Source organism: Macaca thibetana, chromosome 10, assembly GCF_024542745.1.
Source record: "Macaca thibetana thibetana isolate TM-01 chromosome 10, ASM2454274v1, whole genome shotgun sequence".
NCBI lineage: Eukaryota > Metazoa > Chordata > Mammalia > Primates > Cercopithecidae > Macaca > Macaca thibetana.
The window spans coordinates 36,083,725-36,102,671 of record NC_065587.1 but is presented as its reverse complement, the minus strand read 5'-3'; the positions used below and the strand labels follow the sequence as shown (position 1 = coordinate 36,102,671).

At 54.6% G+C, this 18,947-nt stretch overlaps 4 protein-coding genes across 37 annotated transcripts in view; 3 read left to right on the top strand and 1 right to left on the bottom strand.

Moving 5' to 3' along the window:
- Positions 1-15,383, top strand: part of ZGPAT (zinc finger CCCH-type and G-patch domain containing) — an 81,297-nt gene extending 65,914 nt beyond the window's left edge. Inside the window, exons 4-8 of the mRNA XM_050746169.1 lie at positions 12,540-12,673; positions 12,909-13,061; positions 13,985-14,104; positions 14,399-14,804; positions 15,021-15,383. Coding sequence (XP_050602126.1) covers positions 12,540-12,673; positions 12,909-13,061; positions 13,985-14,104; positions 14,399-14,804; positions 15,021-15,159 — 952 coding nt within the window. The 3' untranslated portion in view covers positions 15,160-15,383. The remainder of the gene's footprint in view (positions 1-12,539; positions 12,674-12,908; positions 13,062-13,984; positions 14,105-14,398; positions 14,805-15,020) is intronic.
- The window catches only part of STMN3 (stathmin 3), a 239,048-nt gene that overhangs the window by 79,322 nt on the left and 140,779 nt on the right, over positions 1-18,947 (bottom strand). The window contains exon 1 of one of the 32 annotated variants that reach the window (XM_050746366.1): positions 17,208-17,217. The exons of the other annotated variants lie outside the window; for them this stretch is intronic. The gene's annotated coding sequence lies outside the window, so the exon portion shown is untranslated. Of the gene's footprint in view, positions 1-17,207; positions 17,218-18,947 lie in introns of those variants that run through there. 32 annotated transcript variants of the gene reach the window in all.
- Positions 15,479-18,331, top strand: LIME1 (Lck interacting transmembrane adaptor 1). Of its 3 annotated transcripts, XM_050746276.1 has the most exons (7): positions 15,536-15,968; positions 16,784-16,898; positions 17,063-17,144; positions 17,215-17,302; positions 17,423-17,739; positions 17,838-18,215; positions 18,248-18,331. In XM_050746276.1, the coding sequence occupies exons 2-6, from the start codon at positions 16,801-16,803 to the stop codon at positions 18,198-18,200; spliced, it is 948 nt and encodes a 315-aa protein (XP_050602233.1). In that variant the 5' UTR covers positions 15,536-15,968; positions 16,784-16,800; the 3' UTR covers positions 18,201-18,215; positions 18,248-18,331. The 3 variants fall into 3 exon arrangements, with proteins under 3 accessions (XP_050602234.1, XP_050602233.1, XP_050602232.1); XM_050746275.1 differs by having other exon boundaries at positions 17,838-18,331; XM_050746277.1 differs by lacking the exons at positions 17,838-18,215; positions 18,248-18,331 and having other exon boundaries at positions 15,479-15,968; positions 17,250-17,302; positions 17,423-17,733.
- DNAJC5 (DnaJ heat shock protein family (Hsp40) member C5) overlaps positions 17,316-18,947 on the top strand; it is a 217,063-nt gene continuing 215,431 nt past the window's right edge. The window contains exon 1 of the mRNA XM_050746346.1: positions 17,316-17,325. The gene's annotated coding sequence lies outside the window, so the exon portion shown is untranslated. The remainder of the gene's footprint in view (positions 17,326-18,947) is intronic.

The following is an 18,947-nucleotide window of genomic DNA, read 5'->3' as shown; positions in this document are numbered from 1 at the left end:
ATTTTTTTTTTTGAAATGGAGTTTTACTCTTATCACCCAGGCTGGCGTGCAATGGCACAACCTCAGCTCACTGCAACCTCCGCCTCCTGGGTTCAAGCGATTCTCCTGCCTCAGCCTCCCAAGTAGCTGGGATTATAGGCATGTGCCACCCACCTAATTTTTGGTATTTTTAGTAGAAACTGGGTTTCACCACGTTGGCCAGGCTGGTTTTGAATTGCTAACCTCAGGTGATCTGCTCGCCTCGGCCTCCCAAAATGCAGGGATTACAGATGTGAGCCACTGCACCCAGCCTCTTTTTTAAGTATATTTAAGATAATTGATTTTTTTGTCTAGTCATTCAAATGTCTGGGCTTCTTCAGGAATAGTTCCTATTAATTCCTTTTTTTAAAAATTTTTTTTAATTTTTAATTTTTATTTTTATTTATTATTATTATTTTTTTTTGAGATGGAGTCTTGCTCTATAGCCCAGGCTGGAGTGCAATGGCTTGATCTTGGCTCACTGCAACCTCTGCCTCCTGGGTTCAAGCGATTTTCCTGCCTCAGCCTCCTGAGTAGCTGGGACTATAGGTGCGTGCCACCGCACCTGGCTAATTTTTTGTATTTTTAGTAGAGACATGGTTTTGCCATGTTAGCCAGAATGGTCTCAATCTCCTGACCTCATGATCCTCCTGCCTTGGCCTCCCAAAGTGCTGGAATTACAGGCGTGAGCCACCGTGCCCGGCCTGTTTTTTGTGTGTGTGTGACAAAGTCTCCCTCTGTCACCCAGGCTGTAGTGGTGTGTAGTTGTGCAGTGGCACAACCCCGGCACACTGCAGCCTTAACCGTCCAGGCGTAAGTGATTCTCCCACCTTAGTCTCCTGAGTAGCTAGAACTACAAGCATGTGCCACCATGCCTGGTTGGTTGTGTTGTTGTTACTGTTTTAGAGACAGGGTCTTCTCCGACTGGTCTGGAACTCCTGGGCTCAAGCAGTCATCCCACCTTGGCCTCCCAAGGGTGGTGAGATTACAGGTGTGAGCCACTGCACTTGGCCTGTTAATTTCTTTATTTCCGGTGAATGGGCCACACTTTCTTGTTCTTTGCACGCCTTGTAATTTTTTATTGAAACCTGCACAATTTGAAGATGATAGTGTGGTTACTTTGAAAATCGGATCCTCCGCCCTCTGCAGGGTTTATTGTTGCTGTTTGTTGTGGATTGTCGTTTGTCATTTGTTTAGTTACTTTCCTGACCTTTTTAAATAAAGACTGTATTCCGTCAGTGGTGCTTGTTTCTGTTCTGTTAGGTTAGTGGTTAGCTTGTGCTTTGAAAGAGATTTCTTTAAATGTCTATTGGCAAAAGGATAAAGAGACTGGGCACGGTGGCTCACACCTGTAATGCTAGGACTTTGGGAAGTGGAGGCGGGTGGGTCACTTGAGGTCAGGAGTTTAAGACCAGCCTAGCCAATATGGTGAAACCCTGTCTCTACTAAAAATAGAAAAATTAATCGGGCATGGTGGCATCCACCTATAGTCCCAGCTACTGGGAAGACTGAGGCAGGAGAATCGCTTGAACCCAGGAGGTGGAGGTTGCAGTGAGCCAAGATGGCACCACTGCACTCCAGCCTGGGCAACAGAGTGAGACTCCGTCTCAAAAAAAAAAAAAGAAAAAAGGATACAGAGCATCTTCCATCCTTTCCAGGTTGCCTCTGTACAGGGGCGAGTCCTTCAGTGCCCGCCAGGCTGTTCACGGCTCTTCCTCACCCTTTACTTCTCGCTCACATGGAGCCTAAGGGTGAGCCAGAGGTGAAAGCTGGGGGCCGCCTGAGGTGTTTCTGAGCACCTGTCGCCCCCGCTGTGTGCATGGCGTTCTGGATTTCCAAGCATGAACAGGAGCTTTCCAAAGCCCTTAGACCTTCATGTCGCTCTTCCCAGCCTCTTCCTTCCTAGACTTTTCTGTCCACTCTTTGCCCATCTGTTGTTGTCCCTGCTCCTGCAACTTCAGGTCGTACCTGCCTTTAAATGCCTTCAGGCCGGGCGCGGTGGCTCACACCTGTTATCCCAGCACTTTGGGAGGCCAAGGCGGGTGGATTGCTTGAGGTCAGGAGTTTGAGACCAGCCTGGCCAACATGGTGAAATCTCGTCTCTAGTAAAAATACAAAAATGAGCTGGGCGTGGTGGTGGGTGCCTGTAATCCCAGCTACTTGGGAGACTGAAGCAGGAGAATTGCTTGAGCCTGGAAGGCGGAGGTTGCAGTGAGCTGAGATCATACCACTGCACTCTGGCCTGGGCGACAGAGTGAAACTCCATCTCAAAAAAAAAAAATAAAAAGCCTTCAATAGCACCCCCCTGGAGGCTGCCCCAGCCCTGAGAGAGTTTGAGGGGGTGAAACAAAGGCAAGCCCTTCAGGGAGATACTAGAAAGGTCCAAATGCATAAGCATGATTCCTTGAGAAAAGCTCTGTGTCATCCCTTCTGACACCAGCAAGCCACATCAGAAACGCAGGTTGCCTTCCTCGTGGCCACATGTGAGCTGGTAGTAGTGGCCAAGCAGAAATACCCCAGCTGTCCTGAAATTTAGCAGGGTCTTACTTCATTGAGCAGTCATCTGGTTCGTAGACACCGGAGTTCCAGAAAAGTTTATTGTGAGGTTTTGACAGTTTAATAGAAAAAAGTTTATTGTGACAGTTTTGACAGCTGAACAGAAAAAGGTTTTTTGTGACCGTTTTGACAGCAGAATAGTTGCTTTGCTGGAGAGACAGATCTTTGAGCTGCCGACGCCATCATTTTAGTGATATCCAGCTCTGTTGCTGAATTTTTAGCTATGCTGTTTTAAGTTATTTTCTTAGTGGTTGCTCTAGAGATGACAATGTGTGTCTTTAACTTACCACAATGTATTTCAGATTATTACTGACTTAACACTTAAAGGATAGCAATTTTTGTGTGTGTGTGTGTTTCACTTCTGTCACCCAGACTGGAGTGCAATGGTGCGATCTCAGCTCGCTGCAACCTCCGCCTCCCGGGTTCAAGCAATTCTCCTGCCTCAGCCTCCCGAGTAGCTGGGATTACAGGTGCGTGCCACCACGCCCGGCTAATTTTGTATTTTTAGTAGAGACAGGGTTTCACCATGTTGGCCAGGGTGGTCTCGAACTCCTGACCTCGTGATCTGCCCACCTTGGCCTCCCAAAGTGCTGGGATTACAGGTGTGAGCGACTGCGCCGGGCCTAAGTATGGCGACGTGTCTGTAACATGGATCTACCTCTGTCGTACTATGACATAGTTCCCCTCCATTTTCCTATAGCACCATCCCAACCTCCCTTTTCCTCTGACCTAGTTCCATCCTCCCTTTTCCTCTGACATAGCTCCATGCTCCCTTCTCCTCTCACATAATGGCTCCATTCCCTCTTCTTCTTCATGTATTATTGCCATATATACATTTATGTATGTTATAGCTTCAGCTCTTCAGTGTTGTAATTATTGCTTCCAAAGTATTTTGAAAGAAGTTGCCTGGAGGTAGTGGCTTATGCCTTTAACCCCAGCACTTTGCGGGGCTGAGGTGGGCCGGTCGCCTGAGCCAGAGAGTTGGAGACCAGCCTGGGCAACATCTCTACGAAACCCCATCTCTACCAAAAGTACACAAAATCAGCCTGGTGTGGTGGCGCGTGCCTGCAGTCCTAGCTCTTTGGGGGAGGATCCCAGCTAAAGTGGGAAGATCGCTTGAGCCTGGGAAGTCAAGGCTGCAGTGAGCTGAGATTGTGCCACTGCTCTCCAGCCGGGTGCAGAGCTTATCTCAAAAAAGAAGAAAAGGGGCTGGGAACGGTGGCTCACGTCTGTCATCCCCCGCACTGTGGGAGGCCGAGGCGGGCGCATCGCCTGAGGTCAGAAGTTTAAGACCAGCTTGGCCAACATGGTGAAACCCGTCTCTACTAAAAATACAAAAAGTAGCCGGGCGTGGTGGCGGGCATCTGTAATCCCAGCTACTCGGGAGGCTGAGGCAAGACAATCACTTGAACCTGGGAAGCGGAGGTTGCAGTGAGCTGAGATCACACCATTGCATTCCAGCCTAGGCGACAGAGTGAGACTCTGCCTTAAAAAAATAAAAAGAAAAGAAAAGAAATTAAAATCTGGACACCGTGGTTCATGCCTGTAATCCCAAAGCCTTGGGAGGCTGAGGCAGGAGGATCACTTGAGGCCAGGAGTTCAACACCAGCCTGGGCAACATAGCGAGACCCCATCTCTATTTTAAAAAGAAAGAAATTAAAAGAGAAAAAAGTATACTTGTATGTTTTTGTATCCCCCATATTTTACCATTTTTGTTGCCCCTTTTTCTTTCCTGTGAATTTGAGTTACTGTCTAGTGCCATTTCCTTTTACTCTGAAGAACTTCATGTAGAATTTTTTTTTTTTTTTTTTTTTGAGGCAAAGTCTCACTGTGTTGCCCAGGCTGGAGTGCAATAGTGTGGTCTCAGATCACTACAACCTCCACCTCCCGGGTTCAAGTGATTCTCCAGCCTCAGCCTCCTGAGTAGCTGAGACTGCAGGCACCTGCCACCACACCCAGCTAATTTTTTTGGTATTTTCAGTAGAGACAGGGTTTCACCATGTTGGCCAGGCTAGTGTTGAACTGATCTCAGGTGATCCGCCCGCCTCTGTCTCCCAAAGTACTGGGATTACAGTTGTGAGCCACTGCACCCAGCCTGGACAATTTTTAATGATTTTTTTTCTTCTGCTATCTCAAATCTGCTGTTGAGTACATCTAATTTTTTTTTTTTTTTTTTGAGTCGGAGTCTCTCTCTATCACCCAGGCTGGAGTACAATGGAATGATCTCAGTTTACTGCAACCTCCACCTCTCAGGTTCAAGCGATTCTCCTGCCTCACCCTCCCAAGTAGCTGGGTTTGTAGGTGTCCACCACCATGCCCAGCTAATTTTTTTTTTTTTTTAGTAGAGGCAGGGTTTCACCATGTTGGCCAGGCTGGTCTCAAACCCCTGACCTCAGGTGATCCACCCGCCTTGGCCTCTCAAAATGCTGGGATTACAGGCATGAGCCACTGCGTCCAGCCTTGAATTTTTTTTTAATAGGTTTTTTGTTTGTTTGTTTTTGAGACAGAGTCTTGCTGTCGCCCAGGCTGGAGTGCAATGGTGCAGTCTCAGCTCACTGCAACCTCCGCCTCCCAGGCTCAAGCGATTCTTGTGCCTCAGCCTCCCCAATAGCTGGGACTACAGGTGCCCTCCACCACACCTGGCTAAATAATTTTTGTAGTTTTAGTAGAAACAGGATTTCACCATGTTGGCCAGGCTGGTCTTGAACTCCTGACTTCAGGTAATCCGCCCGCCTTGGCCTCCCAAAGTCTAGGGATTAGAGGCTTGAGCCACCGCTCCTGACCATGGCTTTAGTTTTTAGAGTAGTTTTAGGTTCATAACATAATTGAGTGGAGGATACAGAGATTTCACATATACCCCTGACCCCCACACAATCGCAACATCCCCTCCCCACAACACCGTCATGCTCCTCACCAGACTGGTGTGTTTATTACAGTCCAAAAGCCTACATTGACCCATCATTGTCACCCAAGGTCCATCGTTTACATTAGGGTTGACTCTTGGTGGTGTACACTCTGTGGGTTTTGACACCTGTGTAATGACAGGCATCTACTCTTGTGGTATCAGACAGAGAAGCTGCACCACCTTACCCCTTCTCTGTACTCTACCTGTTCATCCTGCCCTCCCCACTACAGTCAGTAAAAATTTCCTTTCAGTGATTGTCTTTTTTTTTTTTTTTGAGATGGAGTCTCGCTCTGTTGCCCAGGCTGGAGTGTAGTGGCGCAATCTCGGCTCACTGCAAGCTCTGCCTCCCGGGTTCACACCATTCTCCTGCCTCAGCCTCCTGAGTAGCTGGGACTACAGGCACCCGCCACCACTGCCCAGCTAATTTTTTGTATTTTTAGTAGAGACAGGGTTTCACCGTGTTAGCCAGGATGGTCTCGATCTCCTGACCTCATGGTCTGCCTGCCTCAGCCTCCCAAAGTGCTAGGATTACAGGCGTGAGCCACCGTGTCCAGCCTCAGTGATTGTCCTTTTTAACTCTGGAATTTCCATTTGATTTTTTTTTTCTTTTTTTTGAGATGGAGTCTTCCTCTGTTGCCCAGGCTGGAGTGCAGTGGTGCCATCTCGGTTCACTGCAACCTCTGCCTCCTGGGTTCAAGCAATTCTCATGTTTCAGCCTCCCAAGTAGCAGGGAGTACAGGCTCATGCCACCACGCCTGGCTAATTTTTGTATTTTTAGTAGAGATGGGGTTTCTCAATATTGGTCAGGCTGGTTTTGAACTTCTGACCTCAGGTGATCCACATGCCTCAGCCTCCCAGTGTGCTGGGATTACAGGCGTGAGCCACCGTGCCCAGCCTCCGTTTGATTTATTTTATATCATTTCTTTTTTAAGATCCCCTAGGCTGGGTGCGGTGGCTCACACCTGTAATCCCAGCACTTTGGGAGGCCGAGGTGGGTGGATTACCTGAGGTCAGGAGTTTGAGACCAGCCTGGCCAACATAGTGAAACCCCATCTTTACTAAAAATACAAAAGTTAGCTGGGCGTAGTAGCTCACACCTGTAGTCCCAGCTATTCCGGAGGCTGAGGCCTGAGAATAGCTTGAACTTGGGAGGTGGTAGTGAGCTGAGATGATGCCACTGCACTCCAGCCTGGTTGACAGAGTAGGACTTGGTCTCAAAAAAAAAAAAAAAGAAAAGAAAAAGGATTCCCTATTTCCTGAATCATTGTCATCATATTTTCATTTAACTCTTTGAACATACTTATTGTAGCTGCTTTGAAGTCTTTGCTAAATTCAACATCTGGGCCCACTCAGAGCCAGATTATACCACTGCTTTTTTTCCTAAATATGGATCATGATTTCCTGTTTACCTGTCTTATAATTTTTTTTTTGTCAAAAGTGGATATTTCAGATGATCTGTGTCTGGATTCGGAGTTGTTTTCCTGAGTCTTGTGTTCTGTTTGTTTTAGTTAAGTTGTTTGGACTTAAACTGCAATACCTGCCCACCCAGTCCTGTAGCCTCTGATATCTCCGCTCAGATTTTTTAATTCTTTTTTTTTTTTTTTTTTTTTTTTTTTTTTTTTTTTTTTGAGTTAGAGTCTTGTTCTGTTGCCCAGGCTGGAGTACACTGGTGCCATCTCAGCTCACTGCAGCCTCCACCTCCCAAGTTCAAGTGATTCTTCTGCCTCAGCCTCCCGAGTAGCTGGGATTACAGATGCGCGCCACCACGCCTGGCTAATTTTTTGTATTTTTAGTAGAGATGGGGTTTAACCATGTTAGCCAGGATGGTCTCAATCTCCTGACCTCATGATCCGCCTGCCTCGGCCTCCCAAAGTGCTGGGATTACAGGCGTGAGCCACCGCACGCGGCCTTAAATTCTATTTTTTACTCTGGCTTCCTAGCAATTGCTTCTGTGTTCGCACATGGTAGTGGTCAGCCATTGATTTGGGCAAGAGGGTATGTCAGACACTTCTAATCCAAAGGCTCCCCGCCACCCTGTGGGGTTTCAGAGCACGCTAGGAGTTCAGCCAGCTCCTCTCTCTTTGCTTTCACTTTCCCCTGGCCTCTCTTGGAGCTCCCAACACCTGCAGTGGTTTCCTCAAGAGCCAGGCCCTTCTTGGAAGAGCTGAGCCCTTCTGTGGCTCTCTGATTTTCAGAGTCTTCCTGTTAAGTATCTGGCTGGCCCAGTGCTCACTCCAGCTGGGATCACAACCCCAGATGATCAGGGCTGTCAGTTTTCTTTGTGTTTATCGAGTCACCACTTTTAACTACGAGGTCTGGGTTTTGCCTTCTGTCCCACATCCACCTCTGCTGGTGTTGGGTTTTGCAGCCAGCCCTGACCTGGTAAAACACTCAGGTTTGCTGACTCAGGAGTAGGAGCCAGTGGCAGCCCCAGGTGCAAAGGCTGCAGACTTCCCAGTGTTCTGACCCAAGGCCCAGCGTTTTTCAAGAAGGATCTCTTCTCAGTGAATTCTCAGCTTGGGTCAGTTTCCCGAACTCTGAAAAGTTCTGAATCAGTGAGTTTTGATAATTTTGTCTAGTTTTAGATTTTTTTTTTTTTTTTTTTTTTTTTTTTTCTGGAGACTGAGTCTGGCTCTGTCGCCCAGGCTGGAGTGCAGTGGCCGGATCTCAGCTCACTGCAAGCTCCGCCTCCCGGGTTTACGCCATTCTCCTGCCTCAGCCTCCCGAGTAGCTGGGACCACAGGCGCCCGCCACTTCGCCCGGCTAGTTTTTTGTATTTTTTAGTAGAGACGGGGTTTCACCGTGTTAGCCAGGATGGTCTCGATCTCCTGACCTCGTGATCCGCCCGTCTCGGCCTCCCAAAGTGCTGGGATTACAGGCTTGAGCCACCGCGCCCAGCCTTAGATTTTTTTTTGAGACTGAGTTTCACTTTATCACCCAGGCTGAAGTGCAGTGGTGTGATCTCAGCTCACTGCAACGTCCGCCTTTTGGGTTCAAGTGATTCTCCTGCCTCGGCCTCCCGAGCAGCTATAATTATAGGTGTGCGCCATTACACCTGGCTCATTTTTAAATTTTTGGTAGAAGCAGGGTTTCACCATGTTGGCCAGGCTGGTCTCAAACTCCTGACCTCAAGGGATCCGCCCACCTCAGCCTCCCAAAGTGCTGGGATTACAGGTGTGAGCCACTGCGCCCGGCCTAGATTCGGTTCAGCGACCTCTCTACTTGGGTGTGGCTGAAACTCAGAAGCTTCTTTTAGTTTTAGATGTTGGTTGTTTTCAGGGTTAAGTCTCTACGTACTCTGGAGTGTATTTCTGTCAATGCTGTGAGGCAGGTAACTGGGTTGGGACCTTTAATGATCTTTAATGTATGAAAACCCAGTTTTTAATTTTCTCTTATGAAATCCGGGGTCTTTCCCCCCACACCCCACCTGCGATTCTCCCGCACCCCACCTGCGATTCTCTTATGAAATCCGGGGTCTTTCCCCCGACACCCCACCTGCGATTCTTTTGTGAAATCCGTGGTCTTTCTCCCCACACCCCATCTGTGATGCTTCCTCTGCACACGAGGCTTTCTGTAAGAGTGGGGGCTCTCCCTGGGGGCTCTCCTTTGCTCCATTGATCAATTCGCCTGTTCTTTTGGTTTTCAGTTAACTTCATGGATATGCCATTAACTCAGCTACTCTCCATGGTTAGAAATTTAGGTTATTTCCAAGTTTTTCATATTTGGTTAAGTCTTTACATGCATTCTCCTTAACAATCATGTCGCTGAGGCGGAAGGATTACATGAGCCCAAGAGTTCAAGACCAGCATGGCCAACATGGCAAGACCTTGTCTCAACAAAAAAATTCAAAAATTAGCTGGCATGGTGGCACACTCCCCTGGTCCCAACCACGTGGGAGGCTGAGGCACGAGGATTGCTTGAGCCCAGGAGGTGGAGGTTGCAGTGAGCGCACCATGCGCTTCAGCCTGGGCAAGACAGCAAGGCTCTACTGCACACAAAAAAATCACAGAAGCACTTTCTGGGTTAAAGAGTTTACCAATTTCAAGGCTTTTAATATTGTCAAATATTCTAGAAGAGGTTTGATCAATTGATGGTATGGGTGTGTTGAAGGGGCGTATTTAATCAAATTCACTCTGGGTTTAGCCCTTTCTTTTTGAATGTGTTCTCTGTTTCCCTGCAGCCAGTCTCTGCTGTAGTGCATTTGAGGCCCAGTCCTGTAGCCCCTGGTTCTCCCTGGTCATTGACAGGGCGCTGTGTGCCTAAGAGCAGTAGGCACGAGGAGGAACTGCCCAAAATCCTGGCCTGGGGAGGTGTGCGAGGCCACCTTTGTCTACCCATGAGACAAACTCCCTGTCCCACCTCCCTCTGCTCCACCCACCCATTCCCACTGGAAACAGCCCTGGCTGCATGTCGTGGGCTGAAGGCCTGTCCTCAGTTGCTCTTGTTTTGGTTTTTTTGGAGACAGTCTCACTCTGTCGTCCAGGCTGGAGTGTGGTGGCACAATCTCGGCTCACTGCAACCTCCGCCTCCTGGGTTCAAGTGATTCTTGTGCCTCAGCCTCCCGAGTAGGTGGGATTACAGGCACGCGCCACTACACCCGGCTAATTTTTGTATTTTTAGTAGAGACGGGTTTCTCCACATTGGTCAGGCTGGTCTTGAACTCCTGACCTCGTGATCCACCCGCCTCGGCCTCCCAAAGTGCTGGAATTACAGGCGTGAGCCACCGCGCCCAGCCGCTCAGTTGCTTTTGTGGGGTTAAAAGAAACTTCCTTTTGAAACGATGGCACGGCAGCAGTGGATGGCGGTTAGTTTTTCATGTCTTTATTTGGCAAAGTTGAAGATTGCGCTCCTGTCTGTCCCCACGTTTCCTTTTCATTCTCTCTCTCTGTGTCTTGGTTTTGGTTTTAATTTTACTGGTTCACTGATATCTGAAAGTCAAGGCACCGCTATTTCATAAGCAGGTTCTCCTAGTGTGGGGGAGGACTCAGTCATAGGAGCACATGCACACCCCCAACACCTCTGCCTTGATGAACTGGCGCTGTGGCTTCCTGTGCAGTAGTGAGACTGTGAGAGCTGCTGTCCAAAGGGGCTGCCACACTGGGACTCCAGCAGAGGCGATGGGACACACGGGGTATATTCTTCTGGAGCAGCCAAGTCCATCCTGAGAGAGAAAATGCGGGTGTCTGTGTGTGTGATGTGAGACTGCGTGTGCATGTGCATACGTGTGTAAAGTATACAGTAGGCCCTTGGTGAGTGTGTGAGACTGTGTGTGTGCATGTGCATATGTGTGTACAGTGTACAGTTGGCCCTTGGGGTGTGTGTGTGAGACTGTGTATGTGTGCATGTGCATACGTGTGTAAAGTGTACAGTAGGCCCTTTGTGTGTGAGACTGTGTGTACATGTGCATACGTGTGTAAAGTGTACAGTTGGCCCTTGGGGTGTGTGAGACTGTGTATGTGTGCATGTGCGTACATGTGTAAAGTGTACAGTAGGCCCGTGTGTGTGAGAGACTGTGTATGTGCATACGTGTGTAAAGTGTACAGTGGGCCCGTGTGTGTGTGTGTGAGACTGCGTGTGCATGTGCATACGTGTGTAAAGTGTACAGTAGGCCCTTGTGTGAGTGTGTGTGAGACTGTGTGTACATGTGCATACGTGTGTAAAGTGTACAGTTGGCCCTTGGGGTGTGTGAGACTGTGTATGTGTGCATGTGCGTACATGTGTAAAGTGTACAGTAGGCCCGTGTGAGTGTGAGAGACTGTGTGTGCATGTGCATACGTGTGTAAAGTGTACAGTTGACCCTTGGTATGTGTGTGTGACTGTGTGTGTATGCATGTGCATACATGTGTAAAGTGTACAGTAGGCCCTTTGTGTGTGAGAGACTGTATGTGTGCATGTGCATACGTGTGTAAAGTGTACAGTTGGCCCTTGGTATCCGCGGGTTCCATAACCATCAATTCAACCAATCTCCAGTCGAAAATAATTGGGGAAGAAAAGGATAGCTGCGTCTGTACACTGTATAACAACTATTTACATGGCGTTTACATTGTATCAGGTACTGCAAGTACTCTAGGGATGATTTAAAGTATATGGGAGGATGTGCATAGGTTGTATGCAAATACTGTGTCATTGTATCTAAGGGACTTGAGCATCCTCGGGTTTTAGTGTCCACAGGGGGTTTCCTACAGATACCAAGAGACTACTGTATGTGTGTGTGCAAGTGTGAGCGTGTATGCATGTATGTGCATATGTGCATGTCATGTGTGTGCATGTATGTGCATATGTGCATGTCATGTGTGTGCATGTGTGCATGTATGTGCATATGTGCATGTCGTGTGTGTGCATGTGTGTGTATATGTGTGTATGGGTGTATATGTTAGTACATGTGACAGTCTGCGTGTGTGCACATGTGTGTGGGTGACTGCATGTGTGGGTGAGGGCACGTTTGTGCACGTGTGTGTGCATGTGTGTGCTCGTGTGGGTGAGTGCATGTGCACATGTGTGTGAGAGGGCGTGTGTGTGCGCGCATGTGTGTGGGTGAGAGTGCATGTGCACGTGTGTGAGCAGGCGTGTGTGTGCGTGCATGTGCGTGGGTGAGAGGGTGCTTGTGTATATCCATGTATGACTGCATATGTATTTGCATGAGTGAGTGCATGTTTATAAATGTGTGAGGGTCTGTGTGTATGTGTATGACTACATGTGTATGTGTTATATGCATGTGTGTATGTGTGTACATGTGTATGTGCATGCATGTGCATGCGTGTATGCATGTGTGAGTGTATGTGTATGTGTGTATATGCATGTGTATGTGTGTACGTGTGTATATGCATGTGTGCGCCTGTGTATGTACGTGTATGCATGTGTTAGTGCGTGTGCATGTGTGTACGAGTATGTGTACATGTGTGTATGTGCATGTGTGTGTATATGTGTGCGTGTGTGTGTGTATACATGCATGTGTCTGGCTCCCTCAGGATGGTGCCCAGGTGGATGGGTCAGTGCTCCTGGGTTTATTTGCCCCTGGTGGCCCATGTCTGAGCCCTGCCCCCTATGGCTCTGTCTGCAGGTTCTCCCATGGGCAGGTGGTCTCTCTGGATGAGCTGCGCCCCTTCCAGGACCCAGACCTGAGCTCCCTGCAGGCCGGCTCTGCGTGTCTGGCCAAGCACCAGGATGGCCTCTGGCACGCGGCGCGCATCACCGGTGAGGCTGGCCGTGGAGGCCTCCCGGGAACACCCTCCCAGGCTCCACACGTGTTATTACTGCGTGGCTGCTCCCTGCCTCCTTTGGGATGAGTGTTGGGACTCTGGCTCTGGGCCCGAAATGAGCACATCTACCCTCAGCCTCTGCCCTGCCTTGCTCCTGATGTCCAGGGTGGTTCCCCATCAGTGGCAGCTGCTGTCAAGGATGCTGACCTGCAGCTTGTCTCTGCCTCTAGATGTGGACAATGGCTACTACACAGTCAAGTTTGACTCGCTGCTGCTGAGGGAGGCCGTGGTGGAGGGGGACGGCATCCTGCCCCCACTGCGCACAGAGGCCACGGAGTCCGACTCAGACAGCGATGGCACAGGTGACTCCAGCTATGCCAGAGGTATGGCAGCAGCTGTGGAACCCAGGAGCCAGGAAGGTGGGGTCACCCTGAGAGGCTCCTGGCTTTTGAGGGCACCAACCGTCTAACCAAACTATTGGAGAGAGTGGCCACAGCGAGGGCGCCAGCCGTGCCTGGGGAGGCCGTGTGGGGCAGGGGTACAGGAGTGCGAGTGAAGGGCCGGGGTAGATCCGTGGTGGCCTTTGTCTTCAAAGAGCGTGGGTACAACAGCTACAGTCTCACTGATGGGAGGCCATGGTCATGGCTGTGGCCATGGGAGAGGAGGCGCCCGGAGTTGCCAAGGAAGTCACAGAAAATGAACAACTGATGAGGCCTGGAGTGCAAGAGGGGCAGCTCCTCTGCATGGCTTCTCAAACTTGGGACCTGGGTGCCTGGTGGATCCTGGCAGACAGAGGTTGTGTCCAGACAGCCAGGGTGGAAGCTTCAGGAATGGGAACTAGTGGCCGGTGGCCAGCTCTCCAGAGGGGTGTGTGTATGCGTGTGTGTGTATATGCGGGAGGTCACCTGACCCAAGCATGGTGGGCTGAGTCCAGGAGGGGTCTGCATGTTGGAGGTGTACCCAGGGATCAGTGATGGTGGTTTCTGAAGCCCCAAGTCCCTGGTGAAGGAGGACCAAACCAAGGACTCTGTGAGGGCAGGTGAGGAGCTCACGGCCTTTCGAAGGTGGAGAAGGGCAAGGGCAGGAGAGGGCTGTGGAGGAGGGGTCACGGTGCAGGAGGCCGTGGGGACTGCCATGCACTCTGCCTGGTGTCACATGCCCACAGCAGCCTCAGTGACAGAGCACGGAGCCCCAGAGGTGGGGTGTTGGGGCTCTGCCCAGGATCTGAGCTCATTGGTCAGAGCCCAGGTCACCATGCATAGTCCTCTGCCCTGGCCGGCCACTGCCCTCTGTCCTTCTCTTGCAGTGGTGGGGTCGGACACTGTGGACTCCGGGACCTGCAGCTCTGCCTTTGCCGGCTGGGAGGTGCACACGCGAGGCATAGGCTCCAGACTCCTCACCAAGATGGGCTACGAGTTTGGCAAGGGTGAGTACAAGCAGCCCTGGAGAAGTGGGCAGAGGCTGCAGCATAGCCCAGGTCCCGCAGCCATCAGGTTCCCCGGGGGTCCCGCAGCCATCAGGTTCCTGGGGGTCCCGCAGCCGTCAGGTTCCCGGGGGTCCCGCAGCCGTCACGTTCCCGGGGGTCCCGCAGCCGTCACGTTCCCGGGGGTCCCGCAGCCGTCACGTTCCCGGGGGTCCCGCAGCTGTCACGTTCCCGGGGGTCCCGCAGCCATCAGGTTCCCAGCGTCCGGCAGCCACAGCACTGCCGTTCCTGTCTCAGGTTTGGGCCGACACGCAGATGGTCGGGTGGAGCCCATCCATGCTGTAGTGTTGCCACGAGGGAAGTCGCTGGACCAGTGTGTGGAGACGCTGCAGAAGCGGACCAGGGTTGGCAAGGCTGGCACCAACAAGCCCCCCAGGTGCCGGGGAAGAGGGGCCCGGCCTGGGGGCCGCCCACCCCCTCGGAATGTGTTTGACTTCCTCAATGAAAAGCTGCAAGGCCAGGCTCCTGGGGCCCTAGAGGCCGGGGCAGCCCCGGCGGGGAGGAGGAGCAAGGACATGTACCATGCCAGCAAGAGCGCCAAGCGGGCGCTGAGCCTGCGGCTCTTCCAGACCGAGGAGAAGATCGAGCGAACCCAGCGGGACATCAGGAGCATCCAGGAGGCTCTCACCCGCAACGCTGGCCGGTAGGTGTGGGGCCCGGCTCAGGGCAGAGGGAAACCCAGGGTGGCCCTGCCCCCAGGACACCTGCGGGAGGTCACCTGACCCAAGCATGTCAGGCTGAGTCCAGGAGGGGTCTGCATGTTGGAGGACAGGCAGTGGGCACACGGGCAGTGGACATGGCAGCCTGGGGCTGGCGGCATGGCCGGGGACCCCACACTGACTGGTGAGCCTCTCCGCAGGCATAGCGTGGCGTCAGCCCAGCTGCAGGAGAAGCTGGCAGGAGCCCAGCGCCAGCTGGGGCAGCTCCGGGCTCAGGAAGCAGGCCTGCAGCAGGAGCAGAGGAAGGCAGACACCCACAAGAAGATGACTGAGTTCTAGAGAACCCTGCAAGCACTATGGATGAAGTGTGGGACCCCGGCACAGGCTGCCCTCAGAAAGACCAGTGTTGCCCAAGGAGGGGCCGGCCTGCTGGCCTGGGGCGTGCGGACCCTGCTGAGTGGAGACGGGGCTGCAGGGTCCTGTCTGGACACTTTCTTGCCCACCTGCCAGTGTCTTGGGCATTTCCTTGGCAAGGACATTAAAGTGATTTCATCACAGTGTCATTCAGTGGAGATCAGCTGGCTGCAGGGTCTCTGGGGAGAGAAGGGTCTGTGCAGGGCTGTGGTGAGAGGCGGGCTGGGCTGGAGGGGCCTAGGAGGCCAGCATTCTCCCTTCTCTCCCTTCTCTGTCCAAGGCAGATTGGAGGCCAGGGTGCCCGCCAGGCTGCCTGACACCCACAGATGGGTGGAGCTCAGTGCTGCTCCAGCAGGCAAGACGGGCCAGCGGGCGAGACGGGTGGGAGGACTGTGGCCCACCACGTGGGGTGCTCCTGGTGAGGCAGGCACACCTGGCCCTGTGAGTTTGGGGGTTCTGTGCCAGCTCTGCTCACGTCTTCATGTGTGGAGGGGATGTGAGTTAGGCTGTCAGAACAGTGCGGGCTCGAGGCACACACGTTTCATGTAGGCTTCGGGCGGGGCGCAGCAGGTGGGTGAGGCTGCGGTGGTGGCTGCTGCCCAGGGTGGGAGGCTCAGGGGAGGCGCTCGGCAACAGGAGCAGGAAGTGATGAGGTGGGGAGCTCAGCCGAGGGCTGTACAAAGACCTTCCTCGCCTGCCCCAGACAGAGCTGAGGACCCCTGGCCGTGGGCTTGGTAAGTGCCTGGGCAGATCCCCAAGTCTCTTGGTCCCCAAGTGCCCTCCTGGGGGGCAGCTGGGGTCTGGGAGGCCTTGGGACGTGGCTGTAGCTGGGTTAGTCGGCCGGCCTGAAACCCACTCCCTGGATCTGGGCAGACTGGCCCCAAACTCCAGAGGCCACCCCTCACCCGCCAGCCGCTGCCTCTGTGCTGTGGGATGTGCTGACTATAAGGCGTCCCCCACCCCCAGAATTCTGCTAATCCCCAAGAAGGGACAGATCCTCTGGCAGAGACAGTGGCAGACAAGAAGAGCCAGAAGTGGGGTGGGGGTATCAGCACCCCCAGCAGCTGCTGCTGCCTGCTGACCCAGCCTCCAGCTTCTCCCAGTTCTGGGCTCTGTGGCGAGTGGCTTGGGGGCGCTACCTGACACAGGAGACCACGTCTGGGCAGAGAGTGGCTGCGGGTGGCGTCTGTGGCCCGTGGCGCACACCCAGGGCCTCCCCCCGATGCTGGTTACAGTTTGGGCTACAGTGGCCACAGCTGCCCTGCCCCTCCTTGCGGCCGTGCTGGGCGTTACCATGGTCGCCTGCAGGGACACCGAGGGGCCAGGCAGAGCAGCCCTTGCTCACCTCACCTCACCGGAGCCCCCGCCAGAAGGGAAGGTGGGCACCTCTGGGAGGAAGGGACTGCCAGGCCTTGGGGCTTCCTGTGCTGAGTCAGAGCAGGAGCGGGAGACGCGGGAGCTCCGCAGCCGCGGGAGGTGCAGATTTGGCGCTGCCAAGTGGCGTAGGTCCCCTTGGCCAGCACCCAGTGCCCCTTTCTTCTGCCCCCAGGGTCTTGGCTTCACAGGATGGGGCTGCCAGTGTCCTGGGCTCCTCCTGCCCTCTGGGTTCTAGGGTGCTGCGCCCTGCTCCTCTGGCTGTGGTCGCTGTGCACAGCCTGCCGCAGGTACGTCCATCAGCCCGGTTCTGTCTGGCGCCTTCCTGCGGCTGCCATTCAGCCCAGCGCGGGAAGGGGCTGGAGGCAGGTCGGCGCCCCCAGGTTTGTACTCGCCCCTGCACTGGGCCTTGGACCTGAGGCTGACGACCCCGCCCCCCACCTCTACCCCCAAGGCCTGAGGACGCTCTAGCCCCCAGGAAGAGGGTGCAGAGGCAGCGGGCGAGGCTGCAGGGCAGTGCGATGGGAGCGGAAGCGGTGAGTGCCAGGCTGTCCCGGGGACCAGGGCGGGGCCCGCAGGGGACCGACCAGCCTTCCTCGCCCCCAGTCCCTGCTGAGGCGGACCCACCTCTGCTCCCTCAGCAAGTCGGACACCAGACTGCACGAGCTGCACCGGGACCCGCGCAGCAGCAGGGGTGAGCGGAGGGCGGGACGGGGGTGGCCGGGCGGGGCTTACTGTGCAGCGTGCCAACCCCTGGGTCAGACCCGCTCCTGCCCCCTGCCCCGAGTGAACTCTGCCCTGACCCCACCCCCAGCCCTGCGGCCTGCCAGCATGGATCTCCTGCGCCCACACTGGCTGGAGGTGTCCAGGGACATCACCGGACCGCAGGCAGCCCTCTCTGCCTTCCCGCTCCAGGAGCTGCCCTGGGCTCTGCCGGCAGCTGCAGCCACCGCAAGGTGCGCTGGCCCCGAGGCCACCTATTCCAACGTGGGGCTGGCGGCCCTCCCCGGGGTCAGCTTGGCGGCCAGCCCTGTGGTGGCTGAGTATGCCCGCGTCCAGAAGCGCAAAGGGACCCAACGCAGTCCCCAAGAGCCACAGCTGGGGAAGGCTGAGGTGACCCCGGCCGCTCAGGTAATGTGGGCCAGGGTGGGGCACTGTGGGTAGGGCCGGGGGGTCCTCAGCAGGTTGGATGGTGCTGACCCCTCCTCGGGTTGGCTTCCTGTCTCCAGGTGGACGTCCTGTACTCCAGGGTCTGCAAGCCTAAAAGGAGGGACCCAGGACCCACCACAGACCCGCTGAACCCCAAGGGCCAGGGAGCGATTCTGGCCCTGGCGAGTGACCTGGCCTACGCGACCCTCCCGCTCAGGGCCCTGGATGCGGACAGCAGCCCCCTGGAAAACGTGTATGAGAGCATCCGGGAGCTGGGGGACCCTGCTGGCAGGAGCAGCACGTGCGGGACTCGGACGCCCCCTGCTTCCAGCTGCCCCAGCCTAGGGAGGGGCTGGAGACCCCTCCCTGCCCCGAACACTCAAGGACTTGCGCTCCGGCCTCCAGAGAGGCCCGTCCCCCGCCCCGCCCCGCCTCACAGCTGACAGCGCCAGTCCCAGGTCCCGGGCTGCCAGCCCGTGAGGTCCGTGAGGTCCTGGCCGCTCTGACAGCCGCGGCGTCCTCGAGCTCCAGAGAAGGCCCGCGTCTAAATAAAGCGCCCTCGCAGGAGGAACGCAGCCAGCCTCGCAGCCTGTTCTTCTTGAAAGCTGGGCGGGTTGGGGCGGGGGGCTTGTCTGGAAGGCTTGGAGGTGTCCCCTCTGGCCTTGGGGGGCTGACTGCCCCCGGGGCGCCCGGGCCTAGCCGAGGCGGTGCTGCTGCCGGCCAGACTCCCGGTCAGTGCGGGGACGGGGTCCGAGTCGCTCCCGGGGGGCAGCGCAGCCGGCAGTGTGGCCGCCCCGGGGTGGGACCTGGACCCTGGACTCCACGGGAGGGCTCCGCCACCAGCCTGGTGTTACATAAGGGGTGGGGGAGGTGGGCAGTCGAGCGTTAAAGAGTAACCTGCTGCCGGGACGCCCGCCAAGGACTCGCGGCCCCTTCCCCGGCTCTGGCAGCTCTGCGAGCGCGCCCATGGGGCACCGGCCCTCCCCGGAGGGGCGCGCGGGCGCGCGGGGTGGGCGGAGGCCTCGGAGCGGGGCCGGGCCTCCCTCCCCAGGCTAGCGCGGGAGCGACCCGGAGGGGGCGGGCCTGGGGCGGGGCCTCGGAGCGCGGGCCAGCGGGAGCGCGGCCGGCCGGGCCCGCCCGCCTGCGGTGTGGACGCCGCGCGGCCAATGCGCGCACCGGGGCGGGGCGGG

Coding starts and splice junctions, on each gene's coding strand:
- LIME1 (XM_050746276.1), top strand. CDS start 16,801: ATGGGGCTGCCAGTGTCCTGGGCTCCTCCTGCCCTCTGGGTTCTAGGG. Junction 16,899..17,062: donor CTGTGCACAGCCTGCCGCAG/GTACGTCCATCA, acceptor TCTACCCCCAAG/GCCTGAGGACGCTCTAGCCC. Junction 17,740..17,837: donor AGGTGACCCCGGCCGCTCAG/GTAATGTGGGCC, acceptor TCCTGTCTCCAG/GTGGACGTCCTGTACTCCAG.